The sequence below is a fragment of the Anoplopoma fimbria genome, chromosome 6, assembly GCF_027596085.1.
Source record: "Anoplopoma fimbria isolate UVic2021 breed Golden Eagle Sablefish chromosome 6, Afim_UVic_2022, whole genome shotgun sequence".
Classification (NCBI taxonomy): domain Eukaryota; kingdom Metazoa; phylum Chordata; class Actinopteri; order Perciformes; family Anoplopomatidae; genus Anoplopoma; species Anoplopoma fimbria.
Window position 1 is genome coordinate 12740399 of NC_072454.1, and position 14679 is coordinate 12755077.

A 14679-nucleotide genomic window follows, 5' to 3' on the forward strand; every position below is an offset into this window, starting at 1 on the left:
AAGTAAATGAAACGTTTGATTTTCTGGATTTATAGCCTAAGAAAGACAACATGTGTACGGCATTAAAGTAACTCCTGATTTTTGAACATTGCTACCTATGAGATAAGCAGATTTTATGGGCCATAGTGTGTAAATAATACGCTGTGTTATGCAAAATCAGGGTATGCAAGAGAAAAAAAAAGATAAATTAAATTTAGATCTTATTCATGTTTGTTCTGTGCTAAAATAACTGATATTTAGTGTCTACCGAATCTTGTGTCATACACAGTACATAGGGATTACAGCAAAAAGCAGCATCAATCTCCGACCCACCAATCATATAAACAAGCCTGTACAAGCAAGAAAGCAGATGTGTCTGTGCTCCAGAAAATGAGAGCTGCCAATCTCAGCCAGTCGTTTAAAACCCTGCAGTCAACAGAAGCGGGCCCCAGAGGAGATGAACTGCTTGCATCACAGGAGACAGCACATGTAGATGGAGGAGGGGTCGTGTGATCTGATCATAAAGTGACGGCAGGAGGGGATATTGGAGAGGATGCCAGTGTTTCGGTATTAATGTCAAATGAACAATGCCATTGGCCGAGGCATATCCAACATGCCATCTGTCTCAGTTGGTCAGCACAGATCATGCGTGACGCACGGCTGCTGTTGTGTTCGCAGAAGTGGGAGATGAGGAACAGGGACGTCTATATGTACAGCGATGCTGAGAGGATTTAACATGTGTTAATGAAACTCTACAGCTACAGTTTGTATAAATACAACTTCATCAAATTACTTCAGTCATTTCAGTGGTAACTTTCTGTGTAGATCAGATTCAGCCCTTTGTCCGTGAAACAGTGTTGACAATTTGAAGTCCTTGCAAGTTTCCATAACTTCTGTTATGGATGAATTAAATTAAAATACATTATGAGTAAGCTTAGCACTGTGACCTTGTGTTAACTAAACAGACATACAGTTATGGGATTGGAGGATATTTTAAGCCTTTAAAGGACAGGTTCACAATTTTTCAAGTCAGTCTTAATCATAAATCAGTTTCCTTTTTAAAAAGCAGGAGGTGACAGCGGACCGGATACCAGCAGAACCAGCCAGCCAATGACCAACTTCCTGTTAGAGGTTTCAGAGCCAGCAACAGGACTTTTTACCCAGAGTTCAGCTGGCGTCGAAGCTGCTGCTAATGAGCCGATATTACAGTTAGAAATACTATATACATTTATTATTCAACTTGTGATATGCTATAATGATGTCTGTCTTTGCAGACACACAGGTTGGACGAGCCTCTTTCACACAAAAACCCTCTGTCCGCTCCAGATTACAGCCTCAAAGATTCAGATAGTATCAATGTGTGTATCTAAAGTTTTCTGTATGTCAGAATCAAAGTCTTGGTTGGGTAGTTTGTTACTCAGGACTGTCTGAAGTTATGGCTTTAATATGGCGTCAATCATTTCTTTGAACTTCAGTTTTTCCCTCACATTCATATTTAACACAAGCATCCCCATTGGCAATTCAGGAGGAAGCGTCAAAATAGGGTGAAAAATACTTGTACTCAGATTTGGTTCGTAGCTGTAAATTTGAGATTAACATATGCAGTTGAGTTCTCTTAACTTTTTTCACCCACAAAAAGAATGATGTGACCCCACAAACTTGATGTGTAACTGCAACCCCTTACTTTTAGCTGAAAACCGTTTTATTGTGTCTGCAAACGTAACTGAAAAACTTTTTTGTAACTGAAAAACTTTTTTGTTACTGAAAAACTTTTTTCATTACTGAAAACGTGTGTGCAAATCTTTTTTTTACGAAGTCACTAATTGGAAATCTCGTCTCCTTTTTGAATTAAAAAATGTAATCTATATATTCAGATATTTTGTACACATTCAAACTGTTGAATTAATTTGTTCAGACTGGTTTTGTACATTCACACTTTTTAATGTATTCATACAAAATGTTTTCAAACATTCACATATGCTGATACACAGCTACAATACTTTTCAATAGATAAATACATAAATACATAAAGCAATATTAAAGAATTACATAAAGATAAAGTAGGCACCTACTACTAAAATACTTCATACAATCATGTACTCATCAGCACTCCTTCATTTGAATCAATCACAAAGGCTTAATATAAAGCAGCAATTTAAAGTGTGATAATTGAAATTTAAACATAATAACAAGACAAACATGTGATATTTCAGTGAGGAAAAAACCTGCAACCGGGTGCAAATCCTTGAATAACACTCTTGACATTACGGTCATCATTCACATCTTTGCAACAAACTCCGCAGCCTAGAACAGAGGGAGAGATGAGATTAAAACCAAGGCAGACAAAATGGTCATTAGGGTATTAAAAACAGTGTCATACAGCAGATCTATTTTTCCCATTCTATTTGATAAAAGTAACTGATACAGAGTGAGACATTGTTCTATTACAAGGTCAGTTTCATGTTTCACCTTGTTGGCTTGACAAATAGTAATTTAATACAGTTCAGCTGTGAGTCTGCTGTGGTCGGCTTTGCCTTTATGCTGTCTGTCCTCTGACCGTCTCCTCACCTTCCTGTCTTCACTGGAATCTTTATTAACCAGACCCTCGTCGCTGGCGGCCTGCAGGCTGTCGAAGGTCCCGTGCCTCTCCCGCTCCATCCCGGATGAGCTTCTCTCTCTCCGCCGGTTCTTCCAGGACTCCATGATCCCCTCCAGGCAGGCAAACTTAGTGTCAGTGGTGCAGGCATACATACCTATAGGGACCGCCAGCACCATGGCTAAAACTATAACCACTATATGTATCAGCTTCTCCCTCTGCTCCATCTCAGTAATGTCACTTCCTGTTACAAACACAATGCACTGGCCATTACGTGGTGCCTGGTTCTTAAGGGTTACACAGATTTCATATTTGGTAGCAGGCATCAGATCAGAGATGGAGTACGAGTGAATCCCAGGGCCGATGAAGATCATTTCTTTCTTTTCATTGCCTGCATGGCCAAAGTGGATGGTGAACCAGGTTTCTGCAGGGCGGTCCAAAGCGGCGTACCACTCAATGGTAATACCACGGACTGTCTGTTTGGCAATGTGGATGTCAATGTAGACGTTTTCATCACCCTTATCAGCAGGTGGAGCCGGGTTTCCAGAGAGGACCGATGTCTGGGAGCCTGCAGGAGAGTGGACGTCCAGGAGGACGCTGGCAGAGGAGTTTCCAATGAAGTTGACAGCAGTGCAGGTATAAACACCACGGTCAGCTGCATGCAGAGAGGGGATCAACAGGAGGGATCTGATGGTGTCTTCATCCACTCTCTCCTGAGACTCTGGGAGGAAAACAGGGATATCCATTTTTATTTTAAAGGACATGCAAGATAAGACAATAAAACCCAGTGTGGGAAAACTAATTTTGTTAATTATCTTAAGACATTTTTCCACTTATCAAGTTGAACATGTGATTTCACCAAATTCAGGTAACTTTTATAATCTGAGGTGGAAAATGAAACCAATGAATTAAGCCACTTTTGCCCATTAAATTGAAAGTCTGAAAAATAATATGAACCCTACACACACAGGGATACAAAAAAAAGTGCAACAGACATAGACGTAGACTGGGTTTGCAGTCCAGAACCTTAAGATATTCAATTTATTATAAAATAAAACAAAGAAAAGAAGCAAATCCTCACAATTTAGAAGTTGAAAAAAATATGATGAGTTGATTGTCATCATAGTGGGTAGTTATTTAAAATCTAATATAGTTGGGGGAGTATCTCAAAGTGTATCATTGTAAAGTAACTTTTAGGGATAATAGTTACATGGTCCATGCATATAATATAACCTAAGAAAAGATTACATTGAAACTGATTTAAGATTTACATAGAACATTTGTGATCACACTTAAGAAAGGAAGGCTAAAAATGTTGTCCTTGTGTAAATTTAACTGATTATCTAACAGGAGAAGGTGTAGTCAAAGAGAGTGATCAGTTGTAACTAATGACTTTATTAATGGTTAAATGTATTCTGTAACTTGAAGATCTAAATAAAGACCAATTGATCAATTAATGAGATAAAATTTCATGAAGCTCTTTAATTAATCAGAAAAGCCGCTCCCATTGACCTTTTCACCTGTGGCTTTCTGGAAAACAGCTTTACAAAATGCATTTATTAACAGGTTAATATTAAAAGTGCACACATCATGGACAAACCCTTGATTAATGACTTAATAAGATTAACAATTGCAAATGACTAACTAGCTTTTGCTATCGGCTTATCCAATATTTTATTAATAACATATTCACACTTATGACTGCAAAATTGATGGCCCATTAGAGAGTGAGGCATGTGTTACTCTTTTAATCACTTTTAAATCACTTGACTATTAATGACTCTGAGCAAGGGGGATATTTCCCAACCTGGCAACCTGTTGTTCTTATTAATTGCTTACAACTGAATTATGATAAGAATTAATAAATCATGTATTAACTAGTACAGAGCAAGGAGCTACAACATATAAGCCCTTTATAAAGGACACTTATTAAAAAGTGTTTTGTTGACTTTAGTCTTACTCATAATTTATTTGGTTCTTAAATGTGGGTAAAAGTAGTTTTACTTGAGTTTGCTGCTACTCGACCCCAAATGGGGTTTTTTTTTAGTGTGGATGACTGTTAGCAACAGATGTGGTGAAAGTGATAGTGACACTAGTGGAAGCAGCATCCTGGTTATTTGTTTATGATGAACTGTTAATCGCAGTTGTGATCTGCCATAGCACTGCACTATATATATTAAGTCTGATGACCCAGGAGTTTAATTAAATAAACAGTATAGCCACAACATTAGGTAGGCTATAGTGCACTATAATCTCCAACACTCTTAATCAACACTGATGGTGTGCACATTGAGAGAATCAGTGGTGATTATCGCGGTGGGCCAATATCCAGATTTAGTTCTCCTCATCTTAAAGTAGGGTTTATAAGGCCTGCGATTAAAATGTGTTTAAGTATCTAATTTACCACAAGATATCACAGCGGGTGCATGGATGACACATCGTGGACATCACACTCTTACCATGAAATCCTCTGATTATCTTCAGACCATATGTCCACCACACCGCGGGATCTGGCCGGGCCTTAGCGAAGCAGCGCAGGGTGAGGTTGGTGCCCTGGGGCAGGTTGATGTTGGAAGACGGGGTGGTGACGACGGGCTTCACGCACGCCTGCAGCTCTACCTCATGGAAGAACTTGCCCGCCTTAGAGTCCGGCCCTGAGCAGGTCAAGTAGGAGTTCATCAGTATAATAGGGGGGCTCAGGGACCTGATGAACTCCACGAAGCCCTTCAGGCGGCAGTCGCAGACCCACGCGTTGTCGTGGAGCGCAAGGACGACGTTCGGCCCGGAGGAGGGCCCCTCCCGCTCCTCCGTGTTCTGCAGTTTTTGGTAGAGAGGCCAATTATGGAAAACCTCCTTCGATATGACCGTAAGCAGATTGAAGGATAAGTCTAAGTAAGTCAGATCTGGCAAAAATTTTAACGCGTGCTCCGGCAGGACGTCCAGCTGGTTGTGCTTCAGGTCCAGGATCTTCAGGGCCGGCGTGTCCTCGAACGCTGTCCATGGTACTGAACGGAGCTTGTTCCCCTGCAGACGGAGCTCGGTTAAGTTCCCCAAACCCCCCAGACCCTTTGAGTTGATCACTGTGATGTCATTGAAGTTTAACCACAGGTTTTCCAAGGCGGGTGTCTGTGAGAATGCCCCTCTGGGTATTTCAGTGAAGTGCGATTTTTCTATTCGTATTTTGGTCATATCATCTGGAAGGTTCTCTGGTATGGCCCCAAACGCACTCTCCTCCATACATATGAGTGACCTACGATTAAAAGGAAGTGTTTAAATGAACATTTGGTTATTGCTTTTAGCCTTGTGCTTTATAAACACAATATAATACGGCCACAAATTGGAGCTACAGACCTCAATCTAGCCCTGAGGGGGTAACCTTTTTTACTTTTTGAAACAGTATATGATATGAACCTGTATGTACCCTTTAGTCCTTGATTCATCTCCCTCCCAGCCCACTGACACAGTCAAAAGATTAAAAATACGTCTACCATGGTGAAGCTTGGACTACATGAGTCAGGTCTTACCTTCCATGGCGGTCTTCTACGCAGCTGCACCCACGTAAACATAGAGAATATGTTTCAGACGCCTGGATGTTGAACAAAGCAATAACTACCAGGTAGTAAATTATGTCCATAGTACGCGAAATTTCATAAAATGTAAGGGCTACATTCGTGCTCTAGACATGTCGAGTGCGGCAGACGAGCGAAGCCTATTAAGCCTAATCCCTGACGTCCTGAGTACTGAGCAAGTGGCATCTAATTCTTGGGAGAGACACGCATGATTACCAGCGGACAGTGTCAGCAGGTCTGACCCACTATATGTTGCTTAGTCGAACTTTATGAATGGTTCGTAAATAATGTAATTTATAACGTATTAATGCTTATAGATCACTTATATGCTATTAATAAGAACAAGTGTCTGAACATTTAAGTTATAAATATAAAAGTTCAAAATCCATTAATTGCAAGTTCCACTCTCAAATCAGCCATCAAGTCTGCAGATACACGGGTTAATAATTTATTAAATTAATTTTGGTCAAAATTCTCTGCATGTTTTCCCAGATAATATACTGGTCCATTAGATGGTTTTATTGATTAATTAAAGAACCAAAGAGATGAATGTCCTTCTGGGAAATCTGGTAGAATCTTTCTTTCACAAGCTGTCAGCCTAAAAGTTGTTCTTGTCAGTACCTTATAACTGATTTATAAATTATTAGTAAAAACATTGTTTTGCAATAATAAAGCTATTACAACTCACAAACCCTTGAGGGTGACTTATCACAAACTGGTACCTTTAAGTCGTAGACCACCTGAGACAGACACTGATAGTCAAGAGTTGGCAAATACTGAACTCATTCAATTAAATAAGTTTGTTCAAACCAGCCACAGCAATACAATAAAGAGTATAATCTGTATTACCCTTTTTGAATTACAATCTATCAACCTGGTGTGATGAAACAAGTAGAGACATAAGAACACAAAGCACTACTAACTGGATGTGTATATATAAAAGTTTATTCAACTATTCAAATAATATCATTGGAATGAATAGATCTACATTTAACAGGGTAATGATGCCTCTAGGTGGCACAAAAACGGGTACATAAAGACATTTCAGTATGTGTCTCACTGCTGGGAATAGAAATTGTTTAACATTTCATTTTGCATCATTTCCTCCCTATTTACATTGTGTCATAGTTCAGTCCTTTCTGTACTTCTCTCCAGCTCCAGCTTTCCTCCGTACACCAGAGTGTTGAGCCATGCCTATGTGTATATCTTCTCTGAGAACATATGACAGATATATACAGAGGCACAGACTTGACTGTATGTATAAGTTTACATCATCCAGTAAAGTATATACAATTCATACACATACATAAACGATATAAACATTAGTGTATCTACCAATGAGTTCCCTTTAAGTCAGATCAGGTTGTAGAGGTTTCTTCGCTGGGCCATGCAAGTGAGATGAAAAATAGTTTACAACAATTGCTATGTTCTTTCAGCTTTTGACATTTTTTCTCTTACAGGCTTAGTGATCAAAACATTCTTTTAGACATAAAAGCATGTGCACAAGTTTTCTTTCTATTATTTCATGGACTAATGTATGTCAGTGAAGTGAGTTCCACTCTATCTGTAAGAAACATTAAATATTCTACAAATGTCTGAAAAACACAAGTTAATTATGATGTTAAATATTCCTCTAAACTGATATTTCCATTATAGTGCATCGTGCAAAAGTCCTTTGATAGAAGTTGGATCTCTGTGGCGGGGGAGTTTGTGGCATGATCCAGCGAGGAGGGACAGGTGGAGGGGAATCCCAAGGTGTGGGTGTTCGGGAGCGCGTGGGTGGGGGACTGACATCAGGATGTGGCTGAGGGTGGGGGTACGGGCAGTGATGGGGATACGGATGTGGATGGAAATGGGGGTGGCGATGGTGCTGTGAATGGGTATTGGCGCTTGGACTGGGACGTGGATGCGGGTGAGGGTGAGGGTGAGTGCGAGGAAGATGGCGTGCGGCAGGAGCCGGAGCTGGAGCATGACGTCAGCAGAAGTACTCGTTAGGCTGTCCCTCTATCTTAGCTGTTGCCTCAGAGTCCAAGCTGGAGCGGGCTGACAGCAGCCTGTTGGACTCCTCTGGGTTCAGTCTGTTTAAATACTCCCCCTCGAGCCCTTTGGCCTTCGTGGCAGGCGACAGCGTTTCAAAGGTCACGTATGAATCTTGGATATCCTTGGTTTTCTTTCCCCAGTACTTCTGAATGCGTCTCTTCAGAGCCCCACAGCACACGATGACAGTGAGCGGGACCGCGATGATACAGGCCACTGTGATCACAATGACATTGATCAACCTCTGGGTCCCAGTGGCACTGGCTGCTTCATCGGTGGAAAATATGACACACTGCTCTTTCTTGGGGATGAGCCCTCTCACACAAACACAGGCAATGTACTTGGTTCTGGGCACGAGGCCGTTGATGGTAACACGGTTCTGCCCCGCCCCAACATTGATCTTCCTCATGTCCCTCTCTCCGAACACAGCATACAGCACACTAAATGCTGTTGTGTTCTTGGCCTTAGGGGCTCTCCAGTTCAAATAAATTGTATTGTCTGTGTCCCCCACCACCTTTACCGAGCGGACCACCCTGTCCGGGTCCTGCTGCAGCGATGACGTGTTGGCTGCCAGGTTGCTTAGATTAGTCTTCTCCAGATCCAGCAGCGCATCTGGGTTGGAGGAGGTGGCAGGCCCCGGGGTGGCTCTGTCAGCCAGGCTGTAACTGGCTAGTCCAGGATCAGGACCTAGACCAGGTGGAAGGCCTGGATCCAGGGCAGGCAGAGATGAAGGGGTGGAGGTTGGAACCACATATCTGGCAACCAGTTTCTCCTGGTAGGCAGCTTTGCCCATCGGGTTGGGTTTCTTGACTTTGGCTTTCTTGTCGTTGCTGGTTTGGTTCCCCTCTGGTTTTGGGGAGTTTGAGACAAGGAGAGAAATGACTGCTTCAGCGTTCCCAGCATAGTTAGTGGCCTTGCAGATGTATTTCCCTGTATCCCGAAAGGACACAGCTGGGACACTGAGGATGGACCAGGTGATTCCCTCCTTTGAAGTTTCCTGCTTGACTATGATGGTTACAAAAGGACAACATATGAGAAAAAAAAATGTAATATGAGAAATATCCCCTTTCATTGCTGTGAAAAGAGACACCAAGCAGGTGATTACACAATGTTGCAATGATCATCAGCAGTGTTGTGCAACTCATTGCTGTAGCCATGGCTGTCAGTCAGACTTACAACCTCACTAACTCCACTGGTAGCTTTCTGTTTAATTAACAGCAGCACTACAGTGCATACAAAACCATCTAATCTCAGTCACAACACAGAGAAAGACTCACCTGTTCCATTAAGGAGACGCCCATCTGCCTTGCGCCATGACAGGTCTGGGATTGGGACTCCAATGGTGCCACAGCGGAGCAGCACATTGTTCCCAACAGCGCTCCGGACTCGTGCCACAGCTGTGTGGATACGTGGGAGCTGACAGCGCCGCAGCTCTGCGTCACTGAACAGGACCCCTGATACACTTTCCGGTGCTGAACACCTCAGCCTTGTGTCAATAAATGCCACTGAAAGAGTCGGAGACTTCTGGAACTGGACCAGGTCGTAGAGCCGACAGTCACACACCCAGGGGTTGTCATGGAGACCTGATGATGAGGGCACATGTGAGGTTACAGAAGGAAGACCAGCGTCCAGCTGTGTGCAAAGTGATAGACCAGCCTGCAGATGGCCGGTGTGGATGTTAAGATGTTAATCCTGTAAGAGGATTAACATTTAATTCATAAACTACATCATGACCAGGACTACGACGATGCTGCTGCTGATGATGATGATGATGATGATGATGATGATGATGATGATGATGGCAGTGGCCACTAGTGTTCAAGGTCAGGTCTTGCTGTCATTTCACCCTCCTGTCCTTTAGAGCTGACCCTGGAACAGCTGTCCACTGTTCTGAGTATGAGAATGGGTTAAACACAGAAGATGAGTAAGTGTAAAATAAATGTTGTATTTCACACACACATAGATAGACAGATAGATAGATATGAAATAAGTGTCAGAAGTAGCTGTTAAAAAAAGTATTAATAAACACTTACACCCTGTATCTGCTTGCAATAGTGGGATATTGCAATATATTGCAAAACATCTGTAGACTGTGTATGTTTGGCTTATAAATGCTAAATAGGCCGTTCAAATAAATTGTTACTTTGGTCTTTAAATGGTAATTATGTTGCATCGTTTTTCAAAACCAATAACGTTTGCAAATATTAATGGGGCTATTAAGTACTACCGACCACCCCTTTACCACACATCAAATTATGTATTGCTTAGCAACTGTTTTATCCAGCTGCTGTTCATCAACAGCAATATTAATTAACACACGTTCCTTTACGCACAGTGTGCGACAGGCAGGAGTGAATCTCGACTGAGGTTTAAGGTGACTTACCAAGTATCATCTTGGAGCTCTCTGGACCTTGCACTGGTTTCGCCGCCAGCCAGGTGGACAGCACCTCACCCGGCAGTGTCAGCAAGCTGTTGCTAGACAGATCCAGGTAGGTGAGGTTTTTGATATAAGTGGTGGCCTCCGCTGGCAGCGAGGGGAGCTGGTTGTTGTGCAAATCGAGAAGTCTGAGACTGGGCATATCCAAGAGAGATTCCCAGGGAAAGGCGGTGAGGGCATTCCCGTCCAGACGAAGCTCTTCCAGGTTGAGCAGTCCCCGGAAACTGTCAGGGCTCAAGTTGGACAGCGTGTTGAAAGACATCCACAGGAACTCCAGACTGGAGAGGTAGTTGAAGGCTTCGCTCGGTATCCGCTGGATGGCCGTCTTCTCAATCCGCAGCTTGGAGGTGTCAACAGGGAACCCGACAGGCACAAGAGATATCTCGGGATCATTGCAAATTACGCTCCTAAAAGGGAGACATCATGAGAAAATGTGTGTTCACCTCCAAGTCATCCAAACCAAGTTACGCATCTAAGGACATTGTTAACAACGTAAATGAAAATAAAGCATTAAATAAGAAATGATCATTCAAATCTAAGATTAAAGTTTTGAAGTCTAGAAGATACAAAGGTATGTGGTAAGTTTTCACAAGCATAAAAAAAATGCTGTGGTTAATAATTCTGAAAGAATACTGATTTTCATAAAACGCAAGGTTTGGGGAGGTTGAAAGTGCCTTTGAGAGATAATCCTGCATTAAATAAAATTGGACCGACATGCACTCGCTGAATTATCTTTTGTACACGTGTTCACCTCTATGCAAACATCTGCCCTCATATGACGATTAGACATGTCCGTATCAAGAGATGCTTGTCTGCGCAAAAAAACCAGAGCACTTTGTAATGTGCTCTGGATATATTATATGAAATCATTTTCACTGGGACATCTTCCTTACCTGGCCTTTGATCCATCACTCAGGTTGTGGTAAAAACAGCTGCACTGCGACGGGCAGGAGCTCACTGGGGAGAGAAGTTCACCTGTGGCCGCGTAGAGCCCCAGGAGCAGGACGAGGAACATTTTGGCCCACTTTTACGCATACGCAGCTTGGCTACATGCGCCCAGTTTGCGCCCACTGAAGTCAAACAGACTTACTTTTTTTTTCTCTCATTTACAGGAATGTCATCCGCATGGCTTTGTCCCCCCCGCTTCGCTGTCCCATAGTGATCCGACTGCTATGAGTCCCGAGATAAAAAGGATAGACAAGGATTAGCGAAAGGACTGGCGTTCTTTTCATTTGGATGCGTATTGCATCCCGGAATCCGATAGGCTGCGCAGAGACGTCCCTATTTATTAACACAGAAAAACACTTCCGAAATGGTCATAATCCACTGTGATGTTTGGATTTTTTTCTTTCCCTCAAATGTAGCTTGTTCATATGAGCCCTGCCGTGACTGTTAATCTGTAAATGGACAGCACTGTGTTCTACCACAAGGTGGCCCCTTTATCCCACCCTGCGGCTCCTACCTTGGGACATTCGCACTCAACAGATGCTCATTTAACATTTTCTTAATCTGCAATCCTTTTTTGTTTGGAGAACTTTTAGATTGTTTTTTTTATATCGCAAAACAACGATTATTACTGCAGTTAGAATGCAGATGAAGAGACTTAAGGTGTAATGTGAAAAATACAAATAAAATACTTGTTTGCACGTAAAGTAAGAGGAAATAAGATTACCCTACAGTTTGGGCCTGAACCACTGACAAGATATTTGCAACAGTGAATCAAATAATTTGCTGAACAATGTCTATCATCAAAGAAAATAACAATCCTTTAAAAGTTTTCCCCTTTTTGGCACCTCCAATTCATCCCATTTATGTGAATTATGCATGTAGACTATTCTTCAACAGTTAACAAAGTAGTATTTTAAAAACCAACACAATTTGTCGAAATAAAGGAAAAGACTAAAATACGTAAGAAATATATGTTTAATCAGTTTGAGTGAAAGATACTCACATTGGCCTTTAGATTTCACCTCAGTAACCCATTTTGAGCCCCACACTACTAGAGGAAAGTACATCCAATTGTAAAGGCTTTGTTTTGCAGTGTTTGTAAATCCATGTGTTGTTTGGCACCTGTTCCTTGTGTCCCCCCTTGTATTTCATCACACTGGAAGTTTAGTGTAACACTTGGCTGGCACTGCAAAGTGTGTCGACTTTGGCCTTAAGAGATGACGAAACACGCAAAACATGCTTTAATGTGTTTGAACAAAGAACCAACTTTGCATCTGACTCACATTTAACTGCAGTGCAAAGTTAAAAAATAGTTTAAAAGAGATGAATACATCCTATAGATTTATAATGAAAATAATAGTTACTCAGTTGTGTGCGACATATGGATATTTAAAACTTTTCCTTCTTTGCCCTTTATTTATTATAGAGTAATTTCACTCTTTTGTTTTAAAATCCCTTCCAAGCATCGGTTGTTCAGTATGTATGGTTTTACAACCGTGCAGGTCTGTGCTGAGGCTCTAAACGTGTTCCCTCTTGTTGAAAAACTTAAACATTCCATATTGCAATGCAGGTAGTTAATCTCATTTACTGAATCCAATAAAGCTGCCCCTTTCCATTGTATGAACTAGAGGACTGGACCTTATTTGAAGTGCAATGTCACCCTTAGTGTGCAGAAAGTCTCATAAGCACAGATGTAAGTAACATAGGAATACATGCGGGTTTGGTGTGTTTGCTCTATCATACAATATCATTACTGGGTTAAAATGAAGCAAGAGTTGTCAGATCAAAGGTTAAAGTTTGCTCCAGTGCACAAGCACTTTCAGCAAAAAAGTCTAAAAAAAAACATTGTATACAATTATTTGTGACAGATTTTTTTACACTGTTGAGATTATTTTGAATGGTATGGGATTGTTGTTGGGGATTTGTTAAAAGCATTAAGGTTTTTTATTTTTAGTTTGACCACTTTTAAGAAGAATTTTAAGGACCAAAGAAGAAGAAGAAGCATGCAAAAAAAAAGCCACTACTGCATACTTAAACTCATGTTTGGGTCAACCAAGTGCACAGGGATTTTTGTTTTGTTTTGTTGGGAGCCATTTGTTGTTAGTAGGATGTAAAGTGTCCTAACATTTTAAATTATATTATATATAAAGGATCTTGACCATTGGCATTACATATTATTAAGCACTTTTCACATATTTTCACCTATATTTCCCAAGATTTCAAGATTTCTGATCTCATAATCCTGAGATTGAGAGACTTCAGCAGCACAATGTCCAGCTTGTGTCCCCTCTATCCCTATGGCATGAAAAGCTGCAAATGCTGTCGCAACTGAAACATGACCAATGTATTGAAGGCTGGAGATGACGACTTAAGTCCTAAAGCTTAATTGGAACACATGCTTTTATTGTACGACACATGTATCCCTTATCGCTCAGGAAACTCCAGACTGAATCAAGCTTCTGTTAACACATGTTTTGTCTGCAGTTCCAAAAGTTCATTTTGTATTGTCCTCTATCATTCCAGGAAAATGACATACTGGTTTAATCTCTTGAGGTCAGTGCATCTATCAAAAGTTTTATTCTGCACAAAAAAAACAGATAAAAAATGTCAACAAACCAAGTGCTGACATGTCCAGTTTCACATCCACAAGTTAAAACAGAGCCTGCCATATGGCACAAAGGATTAAAAAAGATACAGATCAACAGTGCTCACATTGATCCTCTGTAGTGTCACAATAATCCCTTTGTGTCATTAATCAGCGAATGGGCACGTCTACTGTAATGAATTGAAACACATCGCATACATTTTATTTGACTATAAACTGTGCATAAGCTGCAGCTGTTTGAAACTGGAAATGATAAATCCCTGCTTGCATATAAAACACCATGTGTCGTTGTATATGTATATATAAAATGTATATGTATATGTACATGTATGTGTATATATAACATTCATGCACAGTCTTTGCCAAGCACATGGACGTCCTAGAATAAGGTGGTTACTATTATTGGTGTCAATGGAGAGAAACTTCTGATATTGTGGTTGGAGGTTGTTTTTTTTCCCTCTCTTTAGATGTGTAGTTCTGATTGACAGGAGGCTGGAGCTCTGCAGAC

The 14679-nt window shown here is 41.2% G+C and overlaps 2 protein-coding genes across 3 annotated transcripts; both read right to left on the reverse strand.

Annotated features, from left to right (window-relative positions):
• Window positions 1-2472: 2472 nt before the first annotated feature.
• Window positions 2473-6209, reverse strand: lrit2 (leucine-rich repeat, immunoglobulin-like and transmembrane domains 2). Its single transcript, XM_054600749.1, has 3 exons — window positions 6100-6209; window positions 5035-5825; window positions 2473-3296 (listed from the first exon to the last, which is right to left on the reverse strand). The coding sequence occupies exons 1-3, from the start codon at window positions 6207-6209 to the stop codon at window positions 2473-2475; spliced, it is 1725 nt and encodes a 574-aa protein (XP_054456724.1).
• An 868-nt stretch (window positions 6210-7077) lies between these two features.
• On the reverse strand, window positions 7078-12654 carry lrit1a (leucine-rich repeat, immunoglobulin-like and transmembrane domains 1a). 2 transcript variants are annotated; one of them, XM_054600324.1, is made up of 5 exons: window positions 12570-12654; window positions 11512-11788; window positions 10565-11025; window positions 9459-9764; window positions 7078-9186 (listed from the first exon to the last, which is right to left on the reverse strand). In XM_054600324.1, exons 2-5 carry the CDS (start codon window positions 11631-11633, stop codon window positions 8120-8122), a joined length of 1956 nt encoding a protein of 651 aa, XP_054456299.1. In that variant the 5' UTR covers window positions 11634-11788; window positions 12570-12654; the 3' UTR covers window positions 7078-8119. The 2 variants fall into 2 exon arrangements, with proteins under 2 accessions (XP_054456299.1, XP_054456300.1); XM_054600325.1 differs by lacking the exon at window positions 11512-11788.
• Between the last annotated feature and the right edge of the window lie 2025 nt (window positions 12655-14679).